The 11622-nt window shown below is 53.7% G+C and overlaps 1 protein-coding gene across 1 annotated transcript; it reads left to right on the top strand.

Moving 5' to 3' along the window:
- Positions 1-144: 144 nt before the first annotated feature.
- On the top strand, positions 145-11044 carry Cope (coat protein complex I subunit epsilon). The gene is made up of 10 exons (XM_075987246.1): positions 145-320; positions 3737-3799; positions 4620-4720; positions 5436-5588; positions 6488-6541; positions 6928-7009; positions 8788-8943; positions 10119-10187; positions 10706-10780; positions 10871-11044. The coding sequence occupies exons 1-10, from the start codon at positions 195-197 to the stop codon at positions 10916-10918; spliced, it is 927 nt and encodes a 308-aa protein (XP_075843361.1). The 5' UTR covers positions 145-194; the 3' UTR covers positions 10919-11044.
- The last annotated feature ends 578 nt before the right edge of the window (positions 11045-11622 follow it).

Here is an 11622-nt window from a genome sequence, read left to right as displayed (position 1 = left end):
CGTTTTCTATAAGAAACCGTCTTACTTGCTGACTATACCTGAACAACAATTCCCAGGAGGCTTTGCATCACGCGGCTTCATTTTCAGCACTACTGATTGGCTCGGTAGAACTACGTTTCCCACAGTTCCCGGCGGCGGGACCTTGCTTCCGTTCTACGTGTCCCAGGAAGAGGACTGTGTACAGGGGTGGCGACATGGCTCCTCCGGCTCCCGGCGAGGCCTCTGGCGGCTCCGGAGATGTAGACGAGCTGTTCGACGTGAAGAACGCTTTCTACATCGGCAGCTACCAGCAGTGCATCAACGAGGCGCAGCGAGTGAAGGTGGGCGGCGGACGGGGTTGCTTCCGGCGCGCGCTGCGACTCAGGGCGGACGCGGTTTTTCTGACAGCAAAGGCTTCTTTTGAACTGGCATTGTTGTGTAGCGGAGGCTGACCTTGAAGTCCTGCCCCTTCTATCTCCACCTCTCCGGTGCTGGGGTGATAGGCTCAGCCCATGCTCCCAGTTCCCAAAATTCTGTTTGTTAATTGCCCGGGCTGATCTGAAGTCAGGGTGACAGGTTGTGCCACTGCCTCACTTTTCACCTCTTACTTCTTCCCCTCCCTCTTCTTTGTTTTTTGTTTTCTTTTTTCCGAGACAGGATTTCTTTTTGTTTAGGTCTGGCTGTCCTCGAACTCTGTGGACGTGATAGCCTCGAACTCACAGAGATCCGCCTGCTTCTGCTTCCCGAGTGCTGGGATTAAAGTTGTGCGCCACCGCCTGGATTTTATTATTTATTTATTTAAAAAAATGTTTATTTATTATGTATACAATATTCTGTCTGTGTGTATGTCCGCAGGCCAGAAGAGGGCACCAGACCTCATTACAGACGGTTGTGAGCCACCATGTGGTTGCCGGGAATTGAACTCAGGACCTTTGGAAGAGCAGGCAATGCTCTTAACCACAGAGCCATCTCTCCGGCCCCACCGCCTGGATTTTAATGTCTAAACCAGGCTCATCTTCTATCCCACTACTTGGGAGGCAGAGGCAGGACCAGCCTGCTCTATATGGGGAGTTCTAGGCAACCCTATCTTAAGCAATAATAGGCGAGGTGTGGTTATACACACCTTTAATCCCAACATTTGGGACGAAGAAGCAGGCTGATTTCTGAGTTTGAGGCCAGCCTGGTCTATGTAGTGAGTGAACAGCAGGGATACATTGAGAAACCTATTTTGAATTGTCCCCTCAAAGAAAAGTATAGTTATAAAAGGAAGACAAGGTCTCCTTTAGCCCATGGCTGTCCTCAGACTCCCCGTGACCCTGATGTTCCAGTGTGCTGGGATCGCAGTTATGCCCAGCCATGCAGTCCTGAGGATGGAAACTGCAGCCCTGAGGCAAGTGCTCTACCAGCTGAGTCCCAGTCCGGATCTTATTTGTAAAACAATTACAGTTTTGCTTCAGCCTCCCAGATGCAGGGATAATGGCCCGTGTGGCCACACCCAGCTCTGAAAGAGGAGAACTGTGTCCATCATCAGCTAGGCTGCTGATGAGGTCACCCAGTCACTCCTGGGCTCAGTGGAAGACGGAGTTGATAGAGCGCCAAGCTTTCTAGGTACATTAGCCTTGGTGACAGAGGCAGAGCAGGCAGTCAGAAAATGACAGGAGCACGAGTTACAGAAAGTGGTATTCTTAGGCGTGGCTCTTCTGAGTGTGAAAACAGTTGGGCATTCCAGGTCGGAGCTGTAAGGGGCTGGGGGTGTGGCTCCAGCAGAGAGCTTGCAGCAGGATTCTTACCAGAGTTGGTAGGCTCTGCCGTGTTCAGGTTCTCCACTTCCTAAGGATTTCCAGTGGTTTTGCATTGGCTGATGACTTTTTAAGCTTCTAGAAGGTTCTCTCTAGTCCCTGGCTTTTCGTCGTCTCAGAACAGCAGATGTAGGTCCTCTCATCCTTAGAACAGCTTTGTTCCCTCTCCTGTCACTTTCTACTTTGTCTCTGATCTAAGGATGTGTGTGGTTAGTGCCTGATTCTGGACTTCTGAACTCTGAATTCAGGCCTCTAAATGTTTAGTGTGTCAGGTCAGTGGCCCAACAAGCCATCTGTATGACCCTTTGAATACAGCGTCGTTCTTCCTTTCTTTCTTTGGGTATTTTGGAGGACACCCAGCTCTCCTGTGCCTGTCTTTCTTCCTCTGTGGGTATCCCTGCCCAGGACTCACTATGGCCCTGTTACCTCTCTCTCCTCTTCCCTTTCCGCACCTGCTGCCGGCCCTCAACAGCTTCCCACCTGGGGAATCTCAGGGTGTCTTGTAGTTTAGCCGTATCCTTCAGCTGAGTTCCCAGGACATCAGCAGCAGCCCTTCTAGAACCTTTAGACCGCAGGTGGCCCATCACATATCTGGTCCTTCCTAGCAGGGAGGCCTCTCCCTGCATCAGCTTCAGGCTCTGTGAGAGCCGCTAGCTGCTACACAGATGAGCACTGTGGTGATCAGGACTCCTCGGGTTGTGTGGTCCCGGCTACTCCAGAGGCTGAGGCAGGATGATCGTCTGTCTAAAATAAATGTATGTACCTGCTCCCCACAGGAATGGCCTAGTCTGTGTGCCAAAAACTTGAATGGGTCTAGTCTCTCGCCTCTCTCTCTTCCTTCATGTCTTAAAATGCTGGGGATAGAATCCAAGACCTACACACGCTTGACATTTCTGCCATCTTATGGCTCCTCAGCCCACACCTCTGGGGCTCATTCAACCACTCCCTTGCTGCAGAACATCCAGGCTTCAGCTTTAGATAAGCCAGTAGCCCTCAGTTGCCTCACTCCTCCCAAAGCCTTCTCTCTCCTTTATAGTCACCTGCTCTACAGGCTTTGAGGGATTCTGGGAAGGCCAGAACTCTCTTCCCAGCAAAGGCTCCTATGTTTAGAGTCCAGGCTGACCTTGAGCGAATGGAAACCGGTCTGCCTCAGCCTCCTGGATGCTGGGATCACAGGCCAGGTCTTGAGGTCCATCCTGTCCGCACACTTCCTGCTGTAGGGACTGGGGACTTGGCCCTGCAGGTAGTGAAGGTGCATGGACGGCAGCGGCTGGATTGTGACCTCGGGTTCCCCACCTCAAAGACACCAGAATGCTGGGCGGTGGTGGTGCTCGCCTTTAATCCCAGCACTCAGGAGGCAGAGGCAGGCGGATCTCTGGGAGTTCGAGGCCAGCCTGGTCTACAAGAGCTAGTTCCAGGACAGGCACCAAAGCTACAGAGAAACCCTGCCTTGAAAAACCAAAAAAAAAAAAAAGACACCAGGAGCCAGCATTGCTGTCTCCCCAAGGATGAGTCGGGGACCTCAGGCTCACCATTATTGATAGTGCCCTTCAAAAGTCACTTATGTAGCCATCCCAGCACGCAGGCTGCAGAAGCAGGAAGGTCCAGCGGTTTAAGGTTGTTCTTAGATACATCGTGAGTTTGAAGCCAGCCCGGTTTGCCTGGACCCAGAAAAGCTCCTGAGATGATAAAGTCAAAGTCCAGCTGAGCTGTGAGCTGGGTTTGTAGGCACCCAGATGGGCTGGGGCACTCAGCGGCTGGCGTGGCCATAGCGGTGCAGCCTCTCGGTCATTCGGTTGAGATAGCAGGTTTTCATACTGTGTGCCCTCTATGGAGTGGAGGTGCCCGTGGGGTTCTGGGTCTCCTGGATTCCAGCGGAGGCTTAGAACTAGTTAGACTTGGTACTCCCTGAAGCTGTCCTGCAGCCTCTCCATCTCACTTTGCCCATGTCCCCACAGCTGTCCAGTCCCGAGAGAGAAGTGGAGAGGGATATCTTCCTGTACAGAGCATATATCGCACAGGTGAGCGTGGGCCCGGCCTGGGCAGGGGCACAATGCAGTCTGCAGGGAAGCTGTGAGCAGCCCCACCAGGGGCCTCAGGACTCGTCTGCAGGGAAAGGGTGTGTGCGAGTGGGCGGGGGACAACTTGCTGCACCCCATCCTCTCCTTCATTGTGTAGGTCCTGAGAATTGAACTTAGGTCATCAGGCTTGGCGGCCATCTCGTATAGCCCAGGCTGGCCTTGAACTCACTGTGTAGCTCAGGATGATCTTGCTCCTGTTCCCACCACCTCCCCCTGCCACTATGCCTGGCTTCATTGCCTACCAGTGAGGTGTATTTTCACATTCAAAAAGCGACCCCAAGCTGTGTCAGGTGGCACAGGCCTATCACCCCAGCACTTCAGAGGCAGAAGTTCAGGTTTTAGGGTAGCCTTGGCTACACGTCAAGGCCCTGCTCAAAAATACAAATTGGGCAGGGTGTAGGTGTTGAAGAGTGGCACTTGAAATCCCCCTGCTTCAGCACATAATCTGTGCTGCCAGCCTCATCCTGTTCCACACTCCTCTATGTGTGTCTGGGAAAAGCCGCGTGTGACTCTCCAACACATACATCTCTAGCACTTGGAAGGCTGAGAAAGACTTCAGCAAGGGACAGACTGGCTCCAGCAGTAGCCATGGGTGTCAGGAGGGAAGGGGACGCCCTGCTGACATTGTGTTCTCAGCTACAGCAGTGGGGCATGGTGTGACAGGTGAGGGACACCTGGTCATCGTGACACTGCTGGCGTGGGCAGTGTGTTGGTAATGCTGGCGGTAGGCAGAAGGACTGATGTGTACCCATGACCGTAGAGGAAGTATGGCGTGGTCCTGGACGAGATCAAGCCCTCCTCGGCCCCAGAGCTCCAGGCTGTGCGCATGTTTGCTGACTACCTTGCCACTGAGAACCGGAGGTGAGGCATTGTAGGGGCAGGTGTCTGGCACCAGATAGCCAAGGCCAGGATCTGCTACACCTGCAGAGGGAGGGTGAGGTGTCTCCTCTTCCTCCATTTCCCTCACCTGTCGGTGGAGGTGGGGATAGTTCTGCTGCCCAGCACTTTGCAGGCCTGGGGGCCTGGCTGTACGTCGAGTGTGCTTAGCCTGCACATGGCCTTGGCTTCCACTCCTAGCACAGAAAAGGGTGTGGGGGCTCTGGGAATAGGTCACCAGGCCCTCTCCCAGAGTCTCAGACCCAGCCTAGGAGGGTAACCAAGAACACTGTCCCTTCATAGCAGCTGGGCTGGCACACCCCAGGTAGAGTCTGTCCTGCCTGCTTCACCCGTACCCAGGCTTGCCTGTGCTCAACACAAGACCCTGGCACAGAGGTCTTTGAAATTCCCACCCCTCAGAGGTGGATAACTTCTGATCCAGTTTCTCAGCTATTACACACAACCCCAGCAGGCCTGGAGTGCCCCTCCCACCCCAGCAGGCCTGGAGTGCCCCTCCCACCTCAGCTTGTTTGCCATTTGCACAAGAATGCAGGACTCAAGGCATCAGATGGGCAGTAGAGATGGACCAGGCCACTCTGCTGTTTGTTGGCATGCACCCTGGGCTGACAGCTCCCCTGCACTCCTGAAGAAAGGGATCCCTCACAGTGCCTTCACCTCCCTGAGCACCAGCATCTTGCAGGGATGCCATTGTGGTGGAGCTGGACCGTGAGATGAGCAGGAGTGTGGACGTGACCAATACCACCTTCCTGCTCATGGCTGCCTCTGTCTACTTCCACCATCAGAATCCAGATGCAGCCCTGCGCGCCCTGCACCAGGGCGACAGCCTCGAGTGGTGAGTGGCCTGCAGCCTGCTCCCCTCCGGCTTTTCTGAGACACGGTCCCACAGGGGCCCAGTCCAGCCGCAGCTCCAACAGTTTGTTCTCTGATGTCCACACGTGTGCTTGGGTACTTACGTGCACACATAAAAATAAGATATAGAGAAAAGAGGGGGCTGAGCTGAAGGATCCCAGAGGGAGGGTAAGACGGGAATGTAATCAAAATATGTTATATACATGCATGAATTGTCCAAGAATAAATTTAAAATTATTAAAAATGTAAACAAAGCAAGAAAAAGGTACAAACAGGCACATATCTAAAATGCCAGCTCCTGGAAAGCTAAGGGAGACGGGTTGAGGCTTTTTGTCTATGTATTTCATTTGGGCACAGGTTTCCTGTACCACAGTGCATGTGTGCTGTAGACCAGTGGACACTTGTGGGAGTTGGTTTGCCCACTGTGTGGGAGCCTGTCGTGCCAGCACTTTTGGGTAGAGGAAGGAGAATCTGAGTTCAAGGTCATGCCCAACTAATCTCAAATTGGAGTCTGAAAAAGAACTAGCTTCCATCTTGGAGTGGGAGGGAAAGTAAATAGAACACAGGTGCAGTTGACTGCCGCTGGGCCTGAGATCTGCTCCTGTCTCCCCAGGAGCCGAGAGGGAGGCTGGTGAGGAGCAGGTGACGGTGCTCTAGGGCTATTAGCAATGCTGAGTGCAGTCGCCCTGTGCAGAGGCAGGGGCATGTCTGGACCTGTCTGCTTTCCCTGGAAGTGCAGTCAGCAGGCTTTCTCCCCAAAAGTCTGGCCCTGCAGAGCCCCAGGGAGACCCCAGGCCCCTGTGAGCTAACTGGCAAAGTGGGGGTGTTTGTCTTGGCAAGCCCAGGCACCTGCTGACCGTTCTGTCTCTGCTTTGTCCTTAGCATGGCCATGACAGTTCAGATCCTCCTCAAGCTGGACAGGCTGGACCTAGCCCGGTGAGCCACAGCCTCAGTTTCCCTGAGGCTTCTCCTTATCTCTGCTCCACACAAGTGACTCCCTGGGAAGGGACAAGGCTGGGGATAGGGATATGGGTGCTCTGCCCGTTTCCCTCTGTGAAGCTGGGGTGGGGGTGGGGGGCTCCGCATAGGTGGGTTGATGCTGAGGTGGAGTAGCAGCTCGAGAGCTTGTGGGAAGCCTGGAACTTGCTCTAGTGCCACACAGCTGAGCTCTCAACACAGGCCATCTCTCTGGGTTCCTCACCTTGTGGGGCAGCAGGTGGGCCGGCCATGTCTAGTCCATGTCAGGGAGACAGGACTGGCAGGAGAGTGTGCAGGGTCTGTCCTCAGGACACTCCGCACCTTGTCTGTCTCCTGTGCCCTAGGAAGGAGCTGAAGAGGATGCAGGACCAAGATGAGGATGCCACCCTCACCCAGCTAGCCACTGCCTGGGTCAACCTGGCTGTGGTAAGCCCCACAGGTGTCTGTCTCTCTTCATGCCGCACCCGCAGCCGAGTGGCAGAGCCTGGAGGAAGTGCTCCAGGCTGGGCATTCTCGGCCCGCACTGCCTTGCCTCCTGGCAACTGCACCATTCCAGTTCCTGGACTTGCCCTCCTTTCTTGAGCTCTTTCGTCGTCGCATGGCTTTCTGGAAGTTACTTATTTATTTTCAGCTTGGGTTTTGTTTTGTTTTTTTTTGTTGTTTTTTTTTTTCTGGGACTGGCATGACATTCACGGCCTTACTCATGCTTGGCAGGGTGTTGTACCACTGTGCTATGCCCAAGCTGTGTTTCATTTATTTAAATCTAGCTTTGAGGGATTTTGTGTTCTGCTGTGGGTTTTTTGTTTGTTTGTTTTTGTTTTTTGTTATTGTTGTTTTTTGGTTTGTTTTGGGTTTTTTGAGACTGGGTTTCAATGTTTAGCTCTGGGTGTCCTGGAACTCACTTTGTAGACCAGACTGGCCTTGATCTCACAGAGATCCACCTGCCTCTGCCTCCCTCCCAAGTGCTGGGATTAAAGGTGTGTGCCTGTTGTTTTGCTGTGTTTTTTTTTTTTGTTTTTTTTTTTTTGGTTTTTCGAGACAGGGTTTCTCTGTGGCTTTGGAGCCTGTCCTGGAACTAGCTCTGTAGACCAGGCTGGTCTCGAACTCACTGTTTTGCTGTGTTTTAAACGCAAGTCTCACATATCCCAGGCTGGCATCAAATTGGCCGTGTGGTTGAGGTTGGTTTTGAACCCCTGATCTCCCTGCTCCATCACCCTAGTGTGCCCTCCCCATGCATGGTCATCTCCCTGCCCCTTTAAAAGATGGATTTGTCTGAACACTCGGCAGGCAGATTTCTTGAGTTTGAGGTGAACCTGATTTGAGCGAGTTCCAGAACAGCCAGGGCTACACAGAGAAACCCTGGCTTGAAAAACCAAACAAAAAAAGTAGAAAGTGCTGGTGGCTGCTCACCTATCTTCAGCTCTCTGACCTTTTTCAACATTAATTTTGAAGGCCAGCCTGGTCTACAGAGAGTTCAGGATAGCTAGGACTACACAGAGAAACTCTGTCTTGAAGAAGAAAAAAAGAAGAGAAAAAAACCAAAAATTAACATTTCACAAGGGTGCTCGTGGTACAGAGCTTTGTTCACATGGAAGGGGGGGGGCGCGTGTATACGGGGAGATAGAGCTGGTCTTTATGTCTGCCAGCAGCCTTTACCTGCTGAGTTTCTCTGCAGCCCAAGGCTTGAAGTGTGTCCTCCTGTGACAGGCCTCAGGGTAGCTGGGGTGACAGACCAGCACTGACAGCCCTCGCTGTTTTGAGACCCACTGTCCCTGTGTCCTAGGTTACCCTTGAACCCTTGGGTTCAAGTCACCTAATTTCAGCCTCCTGAGGCTCTGTCCGCACAGCTGGCTCAGTTTTATTTTCATAGCCTCCTCCCCCGCCTTTCTGCTAGTGTTGAACTACGTAATGAACAATGGGACAACTCTGGGCAGATAGTCACAGGGCAGACACCGATCCCTGAAAACCTTTTCCACAGCATCCAGATAGTCACAGGGCAGACACCGATCCCTGGAAACCTTTTCCACAGCATCCAGCAGTGGTTAGAGCCGGGCAGTATGGCATCTGAAGATGCCCCATGCATGTCTCATACCCTCTGTACAGTGTCCTCTGCAGGGAGGGTCCCCACAGCTCCTCACCTTGAGCTGTGTCGTGGAGCTTGCAGAGGAAAGCGGATGACCGCAGTGACACAAGTGTCCCCACAGGGTGGGGAGAAGCTGCAAGAAGCCTACTACATCTTCCAGGAGCTGGCTGACAAGTGCTCACCCACGCTGCTGCTGCTCAACGGTCAGGCAGCCTGTCACTCAGCACAGGGCCGCTGGGAGACTGCCGAGGGTGTGCTGCAGGAGGCTCTCGACAAGGTAGGTGGGGCGTCCAAGCCACCTGTCATCTACTGTACCCCAATAAGTGAAAACCTCAGTCATACTGGTCACAAGACTGAAGCCTTGGTGGCCCCACTGACCCCTCTGATGCCTGCTGTGGGGTCTCCAGGGTGATGCGTCACCAAGCTCACTTGGGAGCTTTTCAAACCCTGGCAATCCTTGTTCCTTAGTGTCCAGGTGCTTGGGGGATGGGCTTTACTTGAAATTAAGGAGGCATTGCCGGGCGATGATGGTGCACGCCTTTAATCCCAGCACTTGGAGGCAGAGGCAGACAGATCTCTGAGTTTGAGAACAGCCTGGTCTATGGAGTGAGTTCCAGGACAGCCAGGGCTACACAGAGAAACCCTGTCTTGGAAAACAAAACAAAACAAAAGAGACCTCACCAGTAGACTTTAGGCCGGGGGCTTTGAGCTGTGGATACCTGAGCTGTCCTCAGTAGCGCATGGGTGTTGCTCAGGGGCACAGCCCTCACCTCAGGCTCTGAAATGTGATAAGGAACGACTAAGTATGTAAGGTCTGTCACCACAGCACTACAACAGGAGGATGGCCAGTTTGAGACTCTGTTCCACAGGCTCAGAAACCACAACCAAGAAGATTGTGTGTGGAGTTGAACCCCATAGGGGAAGCCTGCTCTCTCTTTTGGTTTTTCAAGACAGGGTTTCTCTGTGGCTTTGGAGCCTGTCCTGGAACTAGCTCTGTAGACCAGGCTGGCCTCGAACTCACAGAGACCCGCCTGCCTCTGCCTCCCAAGTGCTGGGATTAAAGGTGTACACCACCACGCCTGGCTGGCTTTGGGGATTTTTAGGTACAGGTGCACTGTTGTGGAACTTGGCAGCTGGTTGGCTCTCGTCTGCATACCCCTATGCCTTCCCCTGAGCTGGCCTCCCACCCCTGCCCAGGTGGAGAACAGGAGGGGGCATCACAATTAACCAGCAGCTCCGTGGAGCGCAGGTGAACTTGGTGCCCCCAAAACTGAGAGGGCAGACTCAGGCTAAGCTGAGCTGGAGGGCATGGGGAAGAACTCTGGGACAGCTTGGCCCCACCCCACCTTCCCTACAGTGGCTTGGGCTTTTTGCCTTCTGGCCCCAGACAGATGTTGGTCTATGGGTTCAGGGCTTGGGTTTTCTAGCTGTCTGTCCCCCATCTGTTTACAGGACAGTGGCCATCCCGAGACCCTCATCAACCTCATTGTTCTGTCCCAGCACCTAGGCAAGCCCCCCGAGGTAAGCTGTAGTATGGGGACAGCCGCAGGACAGGTAGAGACCAGGGAGGCACTGTCCAGTGGGGGCAGCTTTCTGCTTAGGGCCTGCTGAGCCCTGAGCCATCTGCATCTATTTGCCATCCCAGCTGAGGCTACACAGCTGTGCTCAGTGCTGGACGGTCAGGGCTGGGCTGCAGCTGTCTAGGTCTAGATCCTAGAACCTGTGGGTTGCGACCCCTTGGTGGCCAAACAACCCTTTCACAGTGGCCTCAGATACTTCCATTATTCATAACAGCTGAATTGCAGCATTAGGAGGGCTGAGAACCACTGCTCTAGAGTGCTCTAGGTTAGCTCACAATGCTTCATCAGCCCTTCCCCCAGTGTGTCCCACCCCATCCTGGGGAGTTGTTCCACACCTGAGGCTAGCCCAGCAGCTGTACGATGAGCTGCCTGGCTCTGGGTTGGGGTCCCTTCTCGGCAGGGTAGAGTGACTTTTGGATCCCTCTATCTGGCTAACCCATCCCACTCCATCCTCCTCAGGTGACTAACCGATACCTGTCGCAGCTGAAGGACGCACACAGGACCCATCCCTTCATCAAGGAGTACCACGCCAAGGTGAGCAGCGCGCTTGCTCCTAGGGATGGGGATGCCCTGATGGCAGCAGGCTGTGTTGTCTCATGCACGGCCTCTCATCTCCCGCTGCAGGAGAACGATTTTGATCGCCTTGCTCTGCAGTATGCACCCAGTGCCTGATGATGCCCTGGTGACCCCAACTGTGCACATGTTATCCTCACCCAGTGCCTGATGATGCCCCGGTGACCCCAACTGTGCACATGTTATCCTCACTTCCTTGTCTGCCAATAAAGTCTGTCTATCTTCTCTTTGCCTGATATCTACTCACTACAGCCACTCTGATAGGAGTGTGGGACCAGGACTTTGAGGAAGGAGTCCCAGCATCCCACCTCACTCTGGCCTGTCCCTCAGTCCTCAGACTACAAGAGTCCTGAGACTACAAGAATCCGCAGGTAGTCTCAGTCAGCATGCAGGAACCAGGTACAGGCCCATCAGGAAGCTATCATGATGGATGTTGAGATTCAAACTGAGGCTTCTCAGGGCTGCCACTGTGCACAACCCTCACTGGCAGGACCCTCAGCCAAGCCTATGCTGGCCCCTGCTTACCTGTTGAATGACGCGGGTCTGTCACTTAGCAGAGACAGTGAGAAGCTCCTGACCAGGTGGGGTCCAGCTGGACAGGACGGAGGAGGGCCAGTTAGGGCTGTCAGTGGGGGCAGGGTCTGTTGGGCTATGCGCCTCCTGCTAGACTCCGGAGGACACACGTTCCAGTGGCAGTCAGCAGAAAGGACCCTGAGCTGGCCTCACCTCACCTGCTGGGGAGAAGATAAGATATTTGGTCTTCAGGCTGGTATCTTCATCTGCCTTGGAGTTTAGCCACCACA

Source organism: Microtus pennsylvanicus, chromosome 9, assembly GCF_037038515.1.
Source record: "Microtus pennsylvanicus isolate mMicPen1 chromosome 9, mMicPen1.hap1, whole genome shotgun sequence".
In the NCBI taxonomy this organism is placed as follows: domain Eukaryota; kingdom Metazoa; phylum Chordata; class Mammalia; order Rodentia; family Cricetidae; genus Microtus; species Microtus pennsylvanicus.
This window is presented reverse-complemented; position numbering and strand designations above follow the sequence as displayed.